Raw genomic sequence first — 15,000 nt, forward strand, 5'->3', positions numbered from 1 at the left:
CTCACACTCACTCATAGTCACTCACTCACTCATAGTCACTCACACTCACTCACACTCACTCACACTCACTCACTCACCGACTCACTCACTCATAGTCACTCACACTCACTCACACTCACTCACTCATAGTCACTCACACTCACTCACTCACCGACTCACTCACTCACTCATAGTCACTCACACTCACTCACTCATAGTCACTCACACTCGCTCACACTCACTCACTCACCGACCCACTCATAGTCACTCACACTCACTCACTCACTCATAGTCACTCACACTCACTCACTCACTCATAGTCACTCACACTCACTCACACTCACTCACTCACCGACTCACTCATAGTCACTCACACTCACTCACTCACCGACTCACTCACTCATAGTCACTCACACTCACTCACTCACTCATAGTCACTCACACTCACTCACTCACTCATAGTCACTCACACTCGCTCACACTCACTCACTCACCGACTCACTCATAGTCACTCACACTCACTCACTCACCGACTCACTCACTCATAGTCACTCACCACTCACACACTCATAGTCACTCACTCACACTCACTCACTCACTGTCACTCACACTCACTCACACTCACTCACTCACTCACACTCACTCACTCACCGACTCACTCACTCACTCTCACACTCTCACACTCACACTCTCACACTCACACTCACTTACACAGTCACTCACAGTCACTCACTCACACTCACTCACACTCACTCACCGACTCACTCACTCACACTCACTCACAGTCACTAACTCTCACTGACTTACTCACTCACACACTCACTCACACTCACTGACTCACACTCTCTCTCACTCACTGACTCACACTCACTCACACACTCTCACACTCACACTCTCACACTCACACTCACTTACACAGTCACTCACAGTCACTCACTCACACTCACTCACACTCACTCACCGACTCACTCACTCACACTCACTCACAGTCACTAACTCTCACTGACTTACTCACTCACACACTCACTCACACTCACTGACTCACACTCTCTCTCACTCACTGACTCACACTCACTCTCACACTCTCACACTCACACTCTCACACTCACACTCACTTACACAGTCACTCACAGTCACTCACTCACACTCACTCACACTCACTCACCGACTCACTCACTCACACTCACTCACAGTCACTAACTCTCACTGACTTACTCACTCACACACTCACTCGCACTCGCACTCACTGACTCACACTCACTCACACTCACTGACTCACTCTCACTCACACACTCTCACACTCACCCACAGACTCACAGACTCACAGACTCACGCTCTCTCGCTCTCTCGCCCTCTCTCACTCGCCCGTCTGTTGGCTCCATCCCAAGGGAGAGAGGACTGCTGTTCATCTTTGTGCCTCACCCGCTTTTTGTTTTACGATCAGTGGAAACAAGAAGATGCTCGGTGTAGTCGGCACTTTGCTTCGTTGGTCATTTCGTAATTTTTAAAAAAACTTTGCTTTATGTAAACCCCCACCTCTCGCTCACTCTCACCCTCTCTCTCCCACACCCTCTCTCTCTCCCTGTCTCTCCCAATCCCACACACCCTCTCTCTCTCCCTGTCTCTCCCAATCCCACACACCCTCTCTCTCTCCCTGTCTCTCCCAATCCCACACACCCTCTCTCTCTCCCTGTCTCTCCCAATCCCACACACCCTCTCTCTCTCCCTGTCTCTCCCAATCCCACACACCCTCTCTCTCTCCCTGTCTCTCCCAATCCCACACACCCTCTCTCTCTCCCTGTCTCTCCCAATCCCACACACCCTCTCTCACCCCCCCACACCCTCTCTCCCTCTCTCTCGCCCCACGTCTCCTCTTGTTTCAGTCTCTCATTAACCTGCCGGGTGAAGGCTTCCCCAAGCCGCCACCGACATTCTCATCTCTCTCCCTCCCTCCTCCCTCTCTCTCACACTCACTCACTCTCTCACACTCTCTCTCACACTCACTCTCTCACACTCTCTCTCTCACACTCACTCACTCTCTCACACTCTCTCTCACACTCACTCTCTCACACTCACTCACGTGACTCTCACACTCTCCCCCCTCTCCCCCCCTCCCCCCCTCTCCCCCCTCTCTGGCTGGAGCTGCCCCCTTCCCCGTTGGACCGCTGCCGACTCACGCGGCCGCCGCCGCTTTGTGTTGTGGCCGTGGCCTCGCTTCCCCCTCGCTGCTGCCCCCCCCCCGTCTGACGCAACGGCCGAGCAACGCGCGGCCACCACCCTCACCCCCCCTCCAGTGCCTCCACCCTCACCCCCCCGTGCCTCCCAGTGGCTGGGAGACGTTAACCACCTCGCCTGCTACGCACGAGGTCGTGGGTTCGATGCCGACCCTGACGCGACGGCTGCTGTATTTTCGGATTTTGCGTCTCTCTCCGGGTTTTTTCCTCTCCCCGGTGTTTGGTTGCTGCTAGAGATGTCCCCGTGGTGGTGACGATGATGATGGTGATGATGGTGATGATGATGATGATGGGCCCCACTTCGTTGGGTTGTCATCTGTGATCTTCATGTCGCTTTTGAAAGAGACACCTACGCAGCAGCAGCCCAGTGAGGGCCTTGCCTGGTCAAATACTAACAATGGTTCAGTTTTGTCGTCGTCATCCGCCATGCATGCTCCATCCACTGCTGGATGGAGCGCCCTGCCGTGGCCCGACGGGACGGCCGTCGAACCGGCGGCCGAGAGCGATCGCGGGAGTCGCGGGGAGAGGGAGCGTCCCTCGATGAGACGGAGCGACGGTGAGATGGGCTCGCTGTGCGGCGAGCTATGGTGTGGGGGTCCGCGCCACGAACCCGACGGGTTCCATTCCTGCTCACGGCCAACACCAGCGACGATGGTCTCAACCGGTCCTGGGCCTCCCCTAGGAGCGTGTCAGCATCGCCACTGGGGAGACAAAGGCGGCCGGGCGTGGTGCTGGCCACCCACTCTTTCGTGTGCCGTGCCGGCCTTCATAGGTGCTACTCGCTAGTAGCACTTGCCCCACCACCACCACCGCGGTGTTCAACCACCACCACCACCACGCGGTGTTCAACAACCACCACCACCACCACGGTGTTCAACAACCACCACCACCACGGTGTTCAACAACCACCACCACCACGGTGTTCAACAACCACCACCACCACGGTGTTCAACAACCACCACCACCACCACGGTGTTCAACAACCACCACCACCACCACCACCACGCGGTGTTCAACAACCACCACCACCACCACGGTGTTCAACAACCACCACCACCACGGTGTTCAACAACCACCACCACCACGGTGTTCAACAACCACCACCACCACGGTGTTCAACAACCACCACCACCACGGTGTTCAACAACCACCACCACCACCACGGTGTTCAACAACACCACCACCACCACCACCACGCGGTGTTCGACCACCACGGTGACGTGCGTGGTGACCGTGATGGCACAGTCGTAGCACCGTTCCCCGCTTGCTGCAGAGCTTCGCGTATCCAACAACAACAACAACAATAACCACAACAATAACAACAACAATAACAACAACAATAACAACAACAATAACCACAACAATAACAACAACAACAATAGTAATGCCACCGCGGTGTGCTTGTCTGGGTAGCGTGTGAGCTGCAGTCCTGCTGCGTGCCATCCGCTTCACGCGGAGTGGGCGGGGAAGGATTGCCGTGACGTCATCCACAAGAGTGGACCGTTGTTCCCCGCCGCCCTCGAAAGTTCGCGTTTTGCCAAATTCGAAAATGACCCCGAGAGCGACCCAATTGGGATCATCGCGCGACGGCTGGCGGCGGCGGCGGCGGCGATCACCGTGCCCCAGCGTCACTCGAGCAAACGCCTCCTCTCCCGTCTGGTCTCTCGCTCTGAGCTCTCGCTCCGTCACACAGAATCACTCACTCACCCGCTCACTCAGCCACCCGCTCACTCAGCCACCCGCTCACTCATTAACCCACTCACTCAGCCACTCACTTACTCACCCACTCAGCAACCCACTCACTCACCCACTCACTCAGCCACTCACTTACCCACTCATTAACCCACTCACTCAGCCACTCACTCAGCAACCCACTCACTCACCCACTCATTAACCGACTCACTCAGCCACTCACTCACTCAGCCATTCACTCAGCCACTCACTCACCCACCCACTTACCTACTCACCCACCCACCCACTCACTAACCCACCCACCCACTTACTTACTCACTCACCCACTTACCCACTCACTAACCCACTCACCCACCCACTTACCCACTCACCCACCCACTCACTAGCCCACTCACCCACCCACTCACCCACCCACTCACTAGTCCACCCTCCCACTCACTCACCCACCCACCCACCCACTCACTCACCCACCCACCCACTCACTCACCCACCCACTCACTAGCCCACCCACCCACTCACTAGCCCACCCACCCACTCACTAACCCTCCCACTGCTCCACTCTGGAATTCCCTCCTCCCGCCGTCGCCTCTCTTGCCCCAAGTTCTCACGATCGCCTTTTCGCTTCTCATTCCAAGAAACGTGTGACGCACTTTCATCTCTGGCAGCAATGCCGTTGGTCGCCGTGCTCGGTGGCCGGTTGCCACGGTCGGCTACGTACGGTGCGAAAGAAGTCCAGCGTGCGTACGGAGCGTGTAACGCGCGAGTGTGCGATGACGTCGCCCCTGGGGAGACAAAGGCGGCCGGGCACGGTTGCTGGCCACCCACCCCTCTCGCGTGCCACGGTGCCGGTAGCCTTCGTCGGTGCTGCTACCCGCCAACAGCACTTGCCCCACAAGTCTGTCACGGGGAACACGGTCGGATCCCCCCCCGCCTTTGTGTGTGTGCGTGAGAGCCTCTTGCAGACGCACGCGTTCGTGTGTGTGTTACCCAGTGTGAGTGTGTGTGTAACCCCCTGTGTGTGTGTGTGTGTGCGTGTAACCCCCTGTGTGTGTGTGCACGTGTTTCTCTTGCGTGAGAAGAGAAGAGACTGGCCAAACCCAGTGTGTGTGCGTGCGTGTGTGTGTGCGTGTGTGTGCGTGTGTGTGCGTGCGTGCGTGTATGTGTGTGTGCGTGTGTGTATGTGTGTGTGCGTACGTGCGTGTGTGTGTGCGTACGTGCGTGTGTGTGTGCATGCATGTGTGTATGTGTGCGTGGGTGTGCGTGCGTGTGTATATGTGCGTGGGTGCGCGTGCGTGTGTATGTGTGCATGGGTGTACACGCGTGCGTGTGTATGTACGCGTGTGCGTGGGTGTGTATGCGTACGCATATGTGTGCGTGCGCGTGTCACGGGGAGCGGTGGTGCAGCGGTTAGCGCGGCGCTGCGCTCCGAACCCAGCGACCCGAGTTAGATTCCCGCTCGCGGCCAACATAGTCCGTACCCCTAAGTCGACTCAGCCTCAAGTGAGAAACACTGGCGCGGTGCCTGCTGGCACCACTGCTGCTGCTGCCCCTGCCAGCACCACGCCCGGCCACCCACCCCCATGGTGCCGGCCTTCCTAGGTGCTGCTCACGAAGAGCACTTGCCCCACAAGTCAGCTGGGGCTGCAACAGAGGAGCGTTTGTCTCTGCGGGCGGGCGGGCGGGCTCCGGGCTGATGCAACGGCGGTGCAAAAACAATCTGCGTGTGCGGAAATGACTGAACGGCAGCGGAATGAGTAAACTCACCCCCCCCCTCCATCCCGTTCGGAGCCTCCCTCCGGCACCCGGGAAATGTTTAAATCTCCCATCGGCGTGAGATTCAACGACGATGCGTACGACGTGATCATCGTGGACGATGGCGGTGGTGGTTGGGCATCGCCACGAGTCGAGCGGTTCTCTCTGTGGGCGAGTTTTGTTTGGCGATATCCAAAATGATGAAGACTTAGACGAGGATTTGACCCTTTCTGGCTGTGTGCCAGATGTTCAAACACCCAAATCGATGATACATCTATTGCAAGGCATCACGTCTGCATTGACCACATATCCACGTGACATAATTCATAATAATAATGATGATGATTAAGATGATGATGATGATGATATGCATTGTCTTTCAAAGTGATTGGACGTGGCCATGAAGAAGGCCTCTTGTGTAGGCCAATCGGTTTCAAAGACAATTCACAACAAAATTGTTGTTGTTGTTGTGATTATTATCAGAGCGTGTTTGTGTGCATGTCTTGCTACACGTATGTGTGGTCAATGCTCTCACACTCTCTCGCTCACTCACTCTCACTCACTTTCTCACTCACTCACTCACACACTCTCTCTCACTCACTCACTCACTTTCTCACTCACTCACACACTCTCTCTCACTCACTCTCACTCACTTTCTCACTCACTCACTCACTCTCTCGCTCACTCACTCTCACTCGCTCTCTCACTCACTCACTCACTCACTTTCTCACTCACTCACTCACACACTCTCTCTCACTCGCTCTCTCACTCTCTCTCACTCGCTCTCTCACTCACTCACTCTCTCTCACTCGCTCTCTCACTCTCTCTCACTCACTCTCTCACTCACTTTCTCACTCACTTTCTCACTCACTCTCTCACTCACACACTCTCTCTCTCACTCGCTCTCTCTCTCTCTCACTCTCTCACTCTGTAGGGTGAGGGGTGGTGGGGGGGTAGGGTGGGTGTAGGGTGGGTGTAGGGTGGGTGTAGGGTGGGGGTAGGGTGGGGGGGTAAGGTGGGGGGGTAGGGAGGGGGTAGGGTGGGGGTGTATGGTGGGGGGTAGGGAGGGGGTAGGGTGGGTGTAGGGTGGGGGTGTAGGGTGAGGGTAGGGTGGGGGGGTAGGGTGGGGGGGTAGGGTGGGGGGGGGTAGGGTAGGGTGGGGGGGGGTAGGGAGGGAGGGTGTAGGGTGGGGGGGTAGGGTGGGGGGGTAGGGAGGGAGGGGGTAGGGTGGGGGGGTAGGGTGGGGGTGTAGGGTGGGGGGGGTAGGGAGGGAGGGTGTAGGGTGGGGGTGTAGGGTGGGGGGGGGTAGGGAGGGAGGGTGTAGGGTGGGGGTGTAGGGTGGGGGGGGTAGGGAGGGAGGGTGTAGGGTGGGGGTGTAGGGTGGGGGGGGTAGGGAGGGAGGGTGTAGGGTGGGGGGGTAGGGTGGGGGGTAGGGAGGGAGGGTGTAGGGTGGGGGGGTAGGGTGGGGGGGTAGGGTGGGGGGTAGGGAGGGAGGGTGTAGGGTGGGGGGTTAGGGTGTGGGTGTTGGGAGGGAGGGGGTAGGGTGGGGGGTTAGGGTGTTGGTGTAGGGAGGGAGGGGGTAGGGAGGCACGAGACGACCACAAAGCTGTCAGTCGGTCGTTGCGGCCGTGTGGCGACGCTCACGACCTCCCACCGTGTCCCCTGACCCCTGTGACCCCTGACCCCTGTGACCCCTGACCCATGTGACATCTGACCCATGTGACATCTGACCCATGTGACATCTGACACCTGTGACATCTGACACCTGTGACCTCTGACCCTTGTGACATCTGACACCTGTGACCTCTGACCCATGTGACATCTGACACCTGTGACCTCTGACCCTTGTGACCCCTGTGACCCCTGACCCTTGTGACCCCAGGCTGCAGCGTGAAGGTGCACAGGGGATGTCGCGACGGCCTCCCCGTCTGCTCCAAGGCGAAGCTGCGGGTAGGCCGCCTGGTGGGGGCTCGGGGGGGGGGGTGGGGCGGGGGGCGGGATTCACTCTCTCAGCCGGTTTTGTAGAGTGAATGAGTGAGTGTGTGAGTGAGTGAGTGTGTGAGCGAATGAGTGAGAGTGAGTGAATGAGTGAGTGTGTGAGTGAGCGAGTGTGTGAGCGAATGAGTGAGTGTGAGTGTGTGAGTGAGTGTGTGAGCGAATGAGTGAGAGTGAGTGAATGAGTGAGTGTGTGAGTGAATTTGTGTGTGAGTGAATGAGTGAGTGTGTGAGTGAATGTGTGAGCGAATGAGTGAGAGTGAGTGAATGAGTGAGTGTGTGAGTGAGTGTGTGAGTGAATGAGTGAGAGTGAGTGAATGAGTGAGTGTGTGAGTGAGCGAGTGTGTGAGCGAATGAGTGAGTGTGAGTGTGTGAGTGAGTGAGTGTGTGAGCGAATGAGTGAGAGTGAGTGAATGAGTGAGTGTGTGAGTGAATTTGTGTGTGAGTGAATGAGTGAGTGTGTGAGTGAATGAGTGAGTGTGTGAGTGAATGAGTGAGTGTGTGAGTGAGTGAGTGTGTGAGTGAGTGAGTGTGTGAGCGAATGAGTGAGAGTGAGTGAATGAGTGAGTGTGTGAGTGAGCGAGTGTGTGAGCGAATGAGTGAGTGTGAGTGAGTGTGTGAGCGAATGAGTGAGAGTGAGTGAATGAGTGAGTGTGTGAGTGAATTTGTGTGTGAGTGAATGAGTGAGAGTGAGTGAATGAGTGAGTGTGTGAGTGAGCGAGTGTGTGAGCGAATGAGTGAGTGTGAGTGTGTGAGTGAGTGAGTGTGTGAGCGAATGAGTGAGAGTGAGTGAATGAGTGAGTGTGTGAGTGAATTTGTGTGTGAGTGAATGAGTGAGTGTGTGAGTGAATGAGTGAGTGTGAGTGTGTGAGTGAGTGAGTGTGTGAGCGAATGAGTGAGTGTGAGTGTGTGAGTGAGTGAGTGTGTGAGCGAATGAGTGAGAGTGAGTGAATGAGTGAGTGTGTGAGTGAATTTGTGTGTGAGTGAATGAGTGAGTGTGTGAGTGAATGAGTGAGTGTGTGAGTGAATGAGTGAGTGTGTGAGTGTGTGAGCGAATGAGTGAGAGTGAGTGAATGAGTGATTGTGTGAGTGAGCGAGTGTGTGAGTGTATGAGTGAGTGTGACTGAGTGTGTGAGTGAGTGAGTGTGTGAGCGAATGAGTGAGAGTGAGTGAATGAGTGAGTGTGTGAGTGAATTTGTGTGTGAGTGAATGAGTGAGTGTGTGAGTGAATGAGTGAGTGTGTGAGTGAATGAGTGAGTGTGTGAGTGAATGAGTGAGTGTGTGAGTGAATGAGTGAGTGTGTGAGTGAATGAGTGAGTGTGTGAGTGAGTGAGTGAGTGTGTGAGCGAGTGAGTGAGTGAAAGTGAGTGTGAGTAAATGAGTGTGAGAGTGAGTGAGTGTGAGTAAATGAGTGTGAGTGAGTGAGTAAATGAGTGTGAGTTAGTGTAAGTGTGTGAGTGAGTGAGTGTGAGAGTGAGTGAGTGTGTGAGTGAGTGTGAGTGAGTAAGTGTGCTCTCTCTCTCCCTGCTCTGCGTGGGTTCTCCTCCGGGTTCCGCGGCAGTTCACAGAATCGACGATTCGCTTCTGTGAACGTCTCAAGTGACCAGCGTTGGCAAAACCACATCCCCAACGCTGAACGCCGCCAAATTGCTCAATTGGCAGCGGCAGCAGCAGCAGCGGCAGTGAGAGCCGGAGTCTTAGCAAAGCCACCGCCGCCGCCACCACCACGGCGCCGAAGCCGGCACAAAACGACTTCGGTCATCGGGATGAGATTATTGCTTATTTATTAATGCGGGGGGAATCCCATGAGCTATGAAGCTCTTTTACACAGGTGTCCAGTAGGGGCACCGGGTAAGAACGTCACAACAACAACAACAACAAACAACACAAACACGATGGGAGTGGGAAGTCCAAGTCAGGTAAACAAATCGGCCAAACACAAACAGATACAACACGAAACCATCCCCGTCCTACCAGGCAAAGCCCACTGGGGTATTCACTTATTTTTCCAAAGTAACCTGGCCACACATTATAGCTTAACAAAGTTGCCCATCATTTGGACATTTATAGCTGAAAAATAATCTAAATAACCTCAATGCCTGCGTCTAAACGTGGAGGGAAAACCCGGGGGAGCCATTTAAAAATCCACGCAACCACAGGGAGAAACGTGCAAACGGCAAATACACAGCAAGCGTCTGTGTCAGCATCGAACCCACGACCTCCTGCACACCAGGCGAGGTAGTTAACATCTCCCAGCCGCCGTGATGATGATGATGAGAGAGACACCACAAACTCTATAGCAGCAGCAGGCGTCTGTGTCAGCATCGAACCCACGACCTCCTGCACACCAGGCGAGGTAGTTAACATCTCCCAGCCACCGCGGCACAGCCGGCGACGTTCAACGGCTCCGGCCTCGTCCGATCAATCGCAAGCCGGACGGTTGATTCATAATTTAGTGACGCTTGGCCAAGCGATGCTCGCACCAACGCCAGACCCCATTAGCCTCGTCCGTCTCTAACGGGTGGGGGGGGTGGGGGAGTGGCGCGGTGACTCTGGTGGAGATGAAACCGCACGCGGACGAGAAGTCGGAGGGAAGTTGCAGCGCTGTTAGGAACTCGGGCGGAGAGAGAAACGCGTGACACATCGGCCTGTCGATCGTCCCACCCACCGACCGACCGAAGATTTGCCCAGAACTTGGTAATAATAATATTTATAATGAAAACTGGTCAAGGCGAAGACAGCATGTGGTGTCACTCTCAGACAGAGCGATGAGTTGAGCGGGAGGGGGGGGTAAAGCAACGGGTGCGGCCGTAGGAATGAGAGCCGCGGTGTGGAAATGAAAAATCATCGCGGCTACCAAGGGCCGCTTCACGGGCAGTGTGTGTGTGTGCGTTAGCTACGGTGTGTGTGTGTGTGAGCCACGGTGTGTGTGTGTGTGTGTTAGCCACGGTGTGTGTGTGTGTGTTAGCTACGGTGTGTGTGTGTTAGCCACGGTGTGTGTGTGTGTCTTAGCCACGGTGTGTGTGTGTCTTAGCCACGGTGTGTGTGTGTGTGTTAGCCACGGTGTGTGTGTGTGTGTTAGCCACGGTGTGTGTGGGTGTGTTAGCTACGGTGTGTGTGTGTGTGAGCCACGGTGTGTGTGTGTGTGTGTTAGCCACGGTGTGTGTGTGTGTGTTAGCTACGGTGTGTGTGTGTGTGTTAGCCACGGTGTGTGTGTGTGTTAGCCACGGTGTGTGTGTGTGTGTTAGCCACGGTGTGTGTGTGTGTTAGCTACGGTGTGTGTGTGTGTGAGCCACGGTGTGTGTGTGTGTGTGTGTTAGCCACGGTGTGTGTGTGTGTGCGTTAGCCACGGTGTGTGTGTGTGTGTTAGCCACGGTGTGTGTGTGTGTCTTAGCCACGGTGTGTGTGTGTCTTAGCCACGGTGTGTGTGTGTTAGCCACGGTGTGTGTGTGTGTGTTAGCCACGGTGTGTGTGGGTGTGTTAGCTACGGTGTGTGTGTGTGTGAGCCACGGTGTGTGTGTGTGTGTGTTAGCCACGGTGTGTGTGTGTGTGTTAGCTACGGTGTGTGTGTGTGTGTTAGCCACGGTGTGTGTGTGTGTTAGCCACGGTGTGTGTGTGTGTGTTAGCCACGGTGTGTGTGTGTGTTAGCTACGGTGTGTGTGTGTGTGAGCCACGGTGTGTGTGTGTGTGTGTGTTAGCCACGGTGTGTGTGTGTGTGCGTTAGCCACGGTGTGTGTGTGTGTTAGCCACGGTGTGTGTGTGTGTGAGCCACGGTGTGTGTGTGTGTCTTAGCCACGGTGTGTGTGTGTGTTAGCCACGGTGTGTGTGTGTGTGTTAGCCACGGTGTGTGTGTGTGTGTTAGCCACGGTGTGTGTGTGTGTTAGCCACGGTGTGTGTGTGTGTTAGCCACGGTGTGTGTGTGTTAGCTACGGTGTGTGTGTGTGTGTGTTAGCCACGGTGTGTGTGTGTGTGCGTTAGCCACGGTGTGTGTGTGTGTGTTAGCCACGGTGTGTGTGTGTGTGAGCCACGGTGTGTGTGTGTGTGAGCCACGGTGTGTGTGTGCGTTAGCCACGGTGTGTGTGTGTGTGAGCCACGGTGTGTGTGTGTGTGTGTGAGCTACGGTGTGTGTGCGTTAGCCACGGTGTGTGTGTGTGTTAGCCACGGTGGGTGTGTGTGTGCGTTAGCCACGGTGTGTGTGTGTGTGTGTGAGCTACGGTGTGTGTGCGTTAGCCACGGTGTGTGTGTGTGTGCGTTAGCCACGGTGTGTGTGTGTGTGTGTGAGCTACGGTGTGTGTGCGTTAGCCACGGTGTGTGTGTGTGTGTGTTAGCCACGGTGGGTGTGTGTGTGTGAGCCACGGTGTGTGTGTGTGTTAGCCACGGTGGGTGTGTGTGTGTGAGCCACGGTGTGTGTGTGCGTTAGCCACGGTGTGTGTGTGTGTGTGTGTTAGCCACGGTGTGTGTGTGTGTTAGCTACGGTGTGTGTGTGCGTTAGCCACGGTGTGTGTGTGTGTGTGTTAGCCATGGTGTGTGTGTGTGTGTTAGCCACGGTGTGTGTGTGTGTGTTAGCCACGGTGTGTGTGTGTGTGCGTTAACCACGGTGTGTGTGTGTGTGTTAGCCACGGTGTGTGTGTGTGTGTTAGCCACGGTGTGTGTGTGTGTGTGTTAGCCACGGTGTGTGTGTGTGTGTTAGCCACGGTGTGTGTGTGTGTGCGTTAGCCACGGTGTGTGTGTGTGTGTGTTAGCTACGGTGTGTGTGTGTGTGAGCCACGGTGTGTGTGTGTTAGCCACGGTGTGTGTGTGTGTGTGTTAGCTACGGTGTGTGTGTGTGTGTGAGCCACGGTGTGTGTGTGTGTGTTAGCCACGGTGTGTGTGTGTGTGTTAGCCACGGTGTGTGTGTGTGTTAGCCACGGTGTGTGTGTGTGTTAGCTACGGTGTGTGTGTGTTAGCCGCGGTGTGTGTGTGTGTGTGTGAGCCACGGTGTGTGTGTGTGTTAGCTACGGTGTGTGTGCGTTAGCCACGGTGTGTGTGTGTGTGTGTTAGCCACGGTGGGTGTGTGTGTGTTAGCCACGGTGTGTGTGTGTGTTAGCCACGGTGTGTGTGTGTGTGTGTTAGCTACGGTGTGTGTGCGTTAGCCACGGTGTGTGTGTGTGTGTGTTAGCCACGGTGTGTGTGTGTGTTAGCTACGGTGTGTGTGTGTGTGAGCCACGGTGTGTGTGTGTGTGTGTGTTAGCCACGGTGTGTGTGTGTGTGTGAGCCACGGTGTGTGTGTGTGTGTGTGTTAGCTACGGTGTGTGTGCGTTAGCCACGGTGTGTGTGTGTGTGTGAGCCACGGTGTGTGTGTGTGTTAGCCACGGTGTGTGTGTGTGTTAGCTACGGTGTGTGTGCGTTAGCCACGGTGTGTGTGTGTGTGTTAGCCACGGTGTGTGTGTGTGTTAGCTACGGTGTGTGTGTGTGTGAGCCACGGTGTGTGTGTGTGCGTTAGCCACGGTGTGTGTGTGTGTGTGTGTTAGCCACGGTGTGTGTGTGTGTGTGTTAGCTACGGTGTGTGTGCGTTAACCACGGTGTGTGTGTGTGTGTTAGCCACGGTGTGTGTGTGTGTGTGTGTTAGCCACGGTGTGTGTGTGTGTGCGTTAGCCACGGTGTGTGTGTGTGTGTGTGTTAGCCACGGCGTGTGTGTGTGTTAGCCACGGTGTGTGTGTGTGTTAGCCACGGTGTGTGTGTGTTAGCCACGGTGTGTGTGTGTGTGTTAGCCACGGTGTGTGTGTGTGTGTTAGCTACGGTGTGTGTGTGTGTTAGCCACGGTGTGTGTGTGTGTTAGCCACGGTGTGTGTGTGTGTTAGCCACGGTGTGTGTGTGTGTTAGCCACGGTGTGTGTGTGTGTTAGCCACGGTGTGTGTGTTAGCCACGGTGTGTGTGTGTGTGTGTTAGCCACGGTGTGTGTGTGTGTGTTAGCCACGGTGTGTGTGTGTGTTAGCCACGGTGTGTGTGTGTGTGAGCCACGGTGTGTGTGTGTGTGTTAGCCACGGTGTGTGTGTGTGTGTTAGCTACGGTGTGTGTGTGTGTGTTAGCCACGGTGTGTGTGTGTGTGTGTTAGCTACGGTGTGTGTGTGTGTGTTAGCCACGGTGTGTGTGTGTTAGCCACGGTGTGTGTGTGTGTTAGCCACGGTGTGTGTGTGTGTGTGTTAGCCACGGTGTGTGTGTGTGTGTGTGCGCGTTAGCCACGGTGTGTGTGTGTGTGTTAGCCACGGTGTGTGTGTGCGTTAGCTACGTGTGTGTGTGTGTGTGTTAGCCACGGTGTGTGTGTGTGTGTTAGCCACGGTGTGTGTGTGTGCGTTAGCCACGGTGTGTGTGTTAGCCACGGTGTGTGTGTGTGTGTTAGCCACGGTGTGTGTGTGTGTTAGCCACGGTGTGTGTGTGTGTGTGTTAGCCACGGTGTGTGTGTGTGCGTTAGCCACGGTGTGTGTGTTAGCCACGGTGTGTGTGTGTGTGTTAGCCACGGTGTGTGTGTGTGTTAGCCACGGTGTGTGTGTGTGTGCGTTAGCCACGGTGTGTGTGTGTGTGCGTTAGCCACGGTGTGTGTGTGTGTGTGTTAGCCACGGTGTGTGTGTGTGTGTTAGCCACGGTGTGTGTGTGTGTGTTAGCCACGGTGTGTGTGTGTTAGCTACGGTGTGTGTGTGTGTGTTAGCCACGGTGTGTGTGTGTGTGTTAGCTACGGTGTGTGTGTGTGTGTTAGCCACGGTGTGTGTGTTAGCCACGGTGTGTGTGTGTGTGTGTTAGCCACGGTGTGTGTGTGTGTGTTAGCCACGGTGTGTGTGTGTGTGTTAGCCACGGTGTGTGTGTGTGCGTTAGCCACGGTGTGTGTGTGTGTGTGTTAGCCACGGTGTGTGTGTGTGTTAGCTACGGTGTGTGTGTGTTAGCCACGGTGTGTGTGTGTGTGTGTTAGCCACGGTGTGTGTGTGTGTGCGTTAGCCACGTGTGTGTGTGTGTGTGTTAGCCACGGTGTGTGTGTGTGTTAGCTACGGTGTGTGTGTGTGTGTGTTAGCCACGGTGTGTGTGTGTGTGTGTTAGCCACGGTGTGTGTGTGTGTGCGTTAGCCACGGTGTGTGTGTGTGTGTGTTAGCCACGGTGTGTGTGTGTGTGCGTTAGCTACGGTGTGTGTGTGTGTGTGTTAGCCACGGTGTGTGTGTGTGTGTGTTAGCCACGGTGTGTGTGTGTGTGCGTTAGCCACGGTGTGTGTGTGTGTTAGCCACGGTGTGTGTGTGTGTGTGTTAGCCACGGTGTGTGTGCGTTAGCCACGGTGTGTGTGTGTGTTAGCCACGGTGTGTGTGTGTGTGTTAGCCACGGTGTG

General features: G+C 55.5%; 1 protein-coding gene across 1 annotated transcript in view; it reads left to right on the forward strand.

The window, feature by feature from the left end:
- Positions 1-15,000, forward strand: part of LOC144950723 (rho guanine nucleotide exchange factor 2-like) — a 133,852-nt gene that overhangs the window by 66,503 nt on the left and 52,349 nt on the right. Inside the window, exon 7 of the mRNA XM_078880796.1 lies at positions 7,540-7,607. Coding sequence (XP_078736922.1) covers positions 7,540-7,607 — 68 coding nt within the window. The remainder of the gene's footprint in view (positions 1-7,539; positions 7,608-15,000) is intronic.

Source organism: Lampetra fluviatilis, chromosome 59 (genome assembly GCF_964198595.1).
Source record: "Lampetra fluviatilis chromosome 59, kcLamFluv1.1, whole genome shotgun sequence".
NCBI lineage: Eukaryota > Metazoa > Chordata > Hyperoartia > Petromyzontiformes > Petromyzontidae > Lampetra > Lampetra fluviatilis.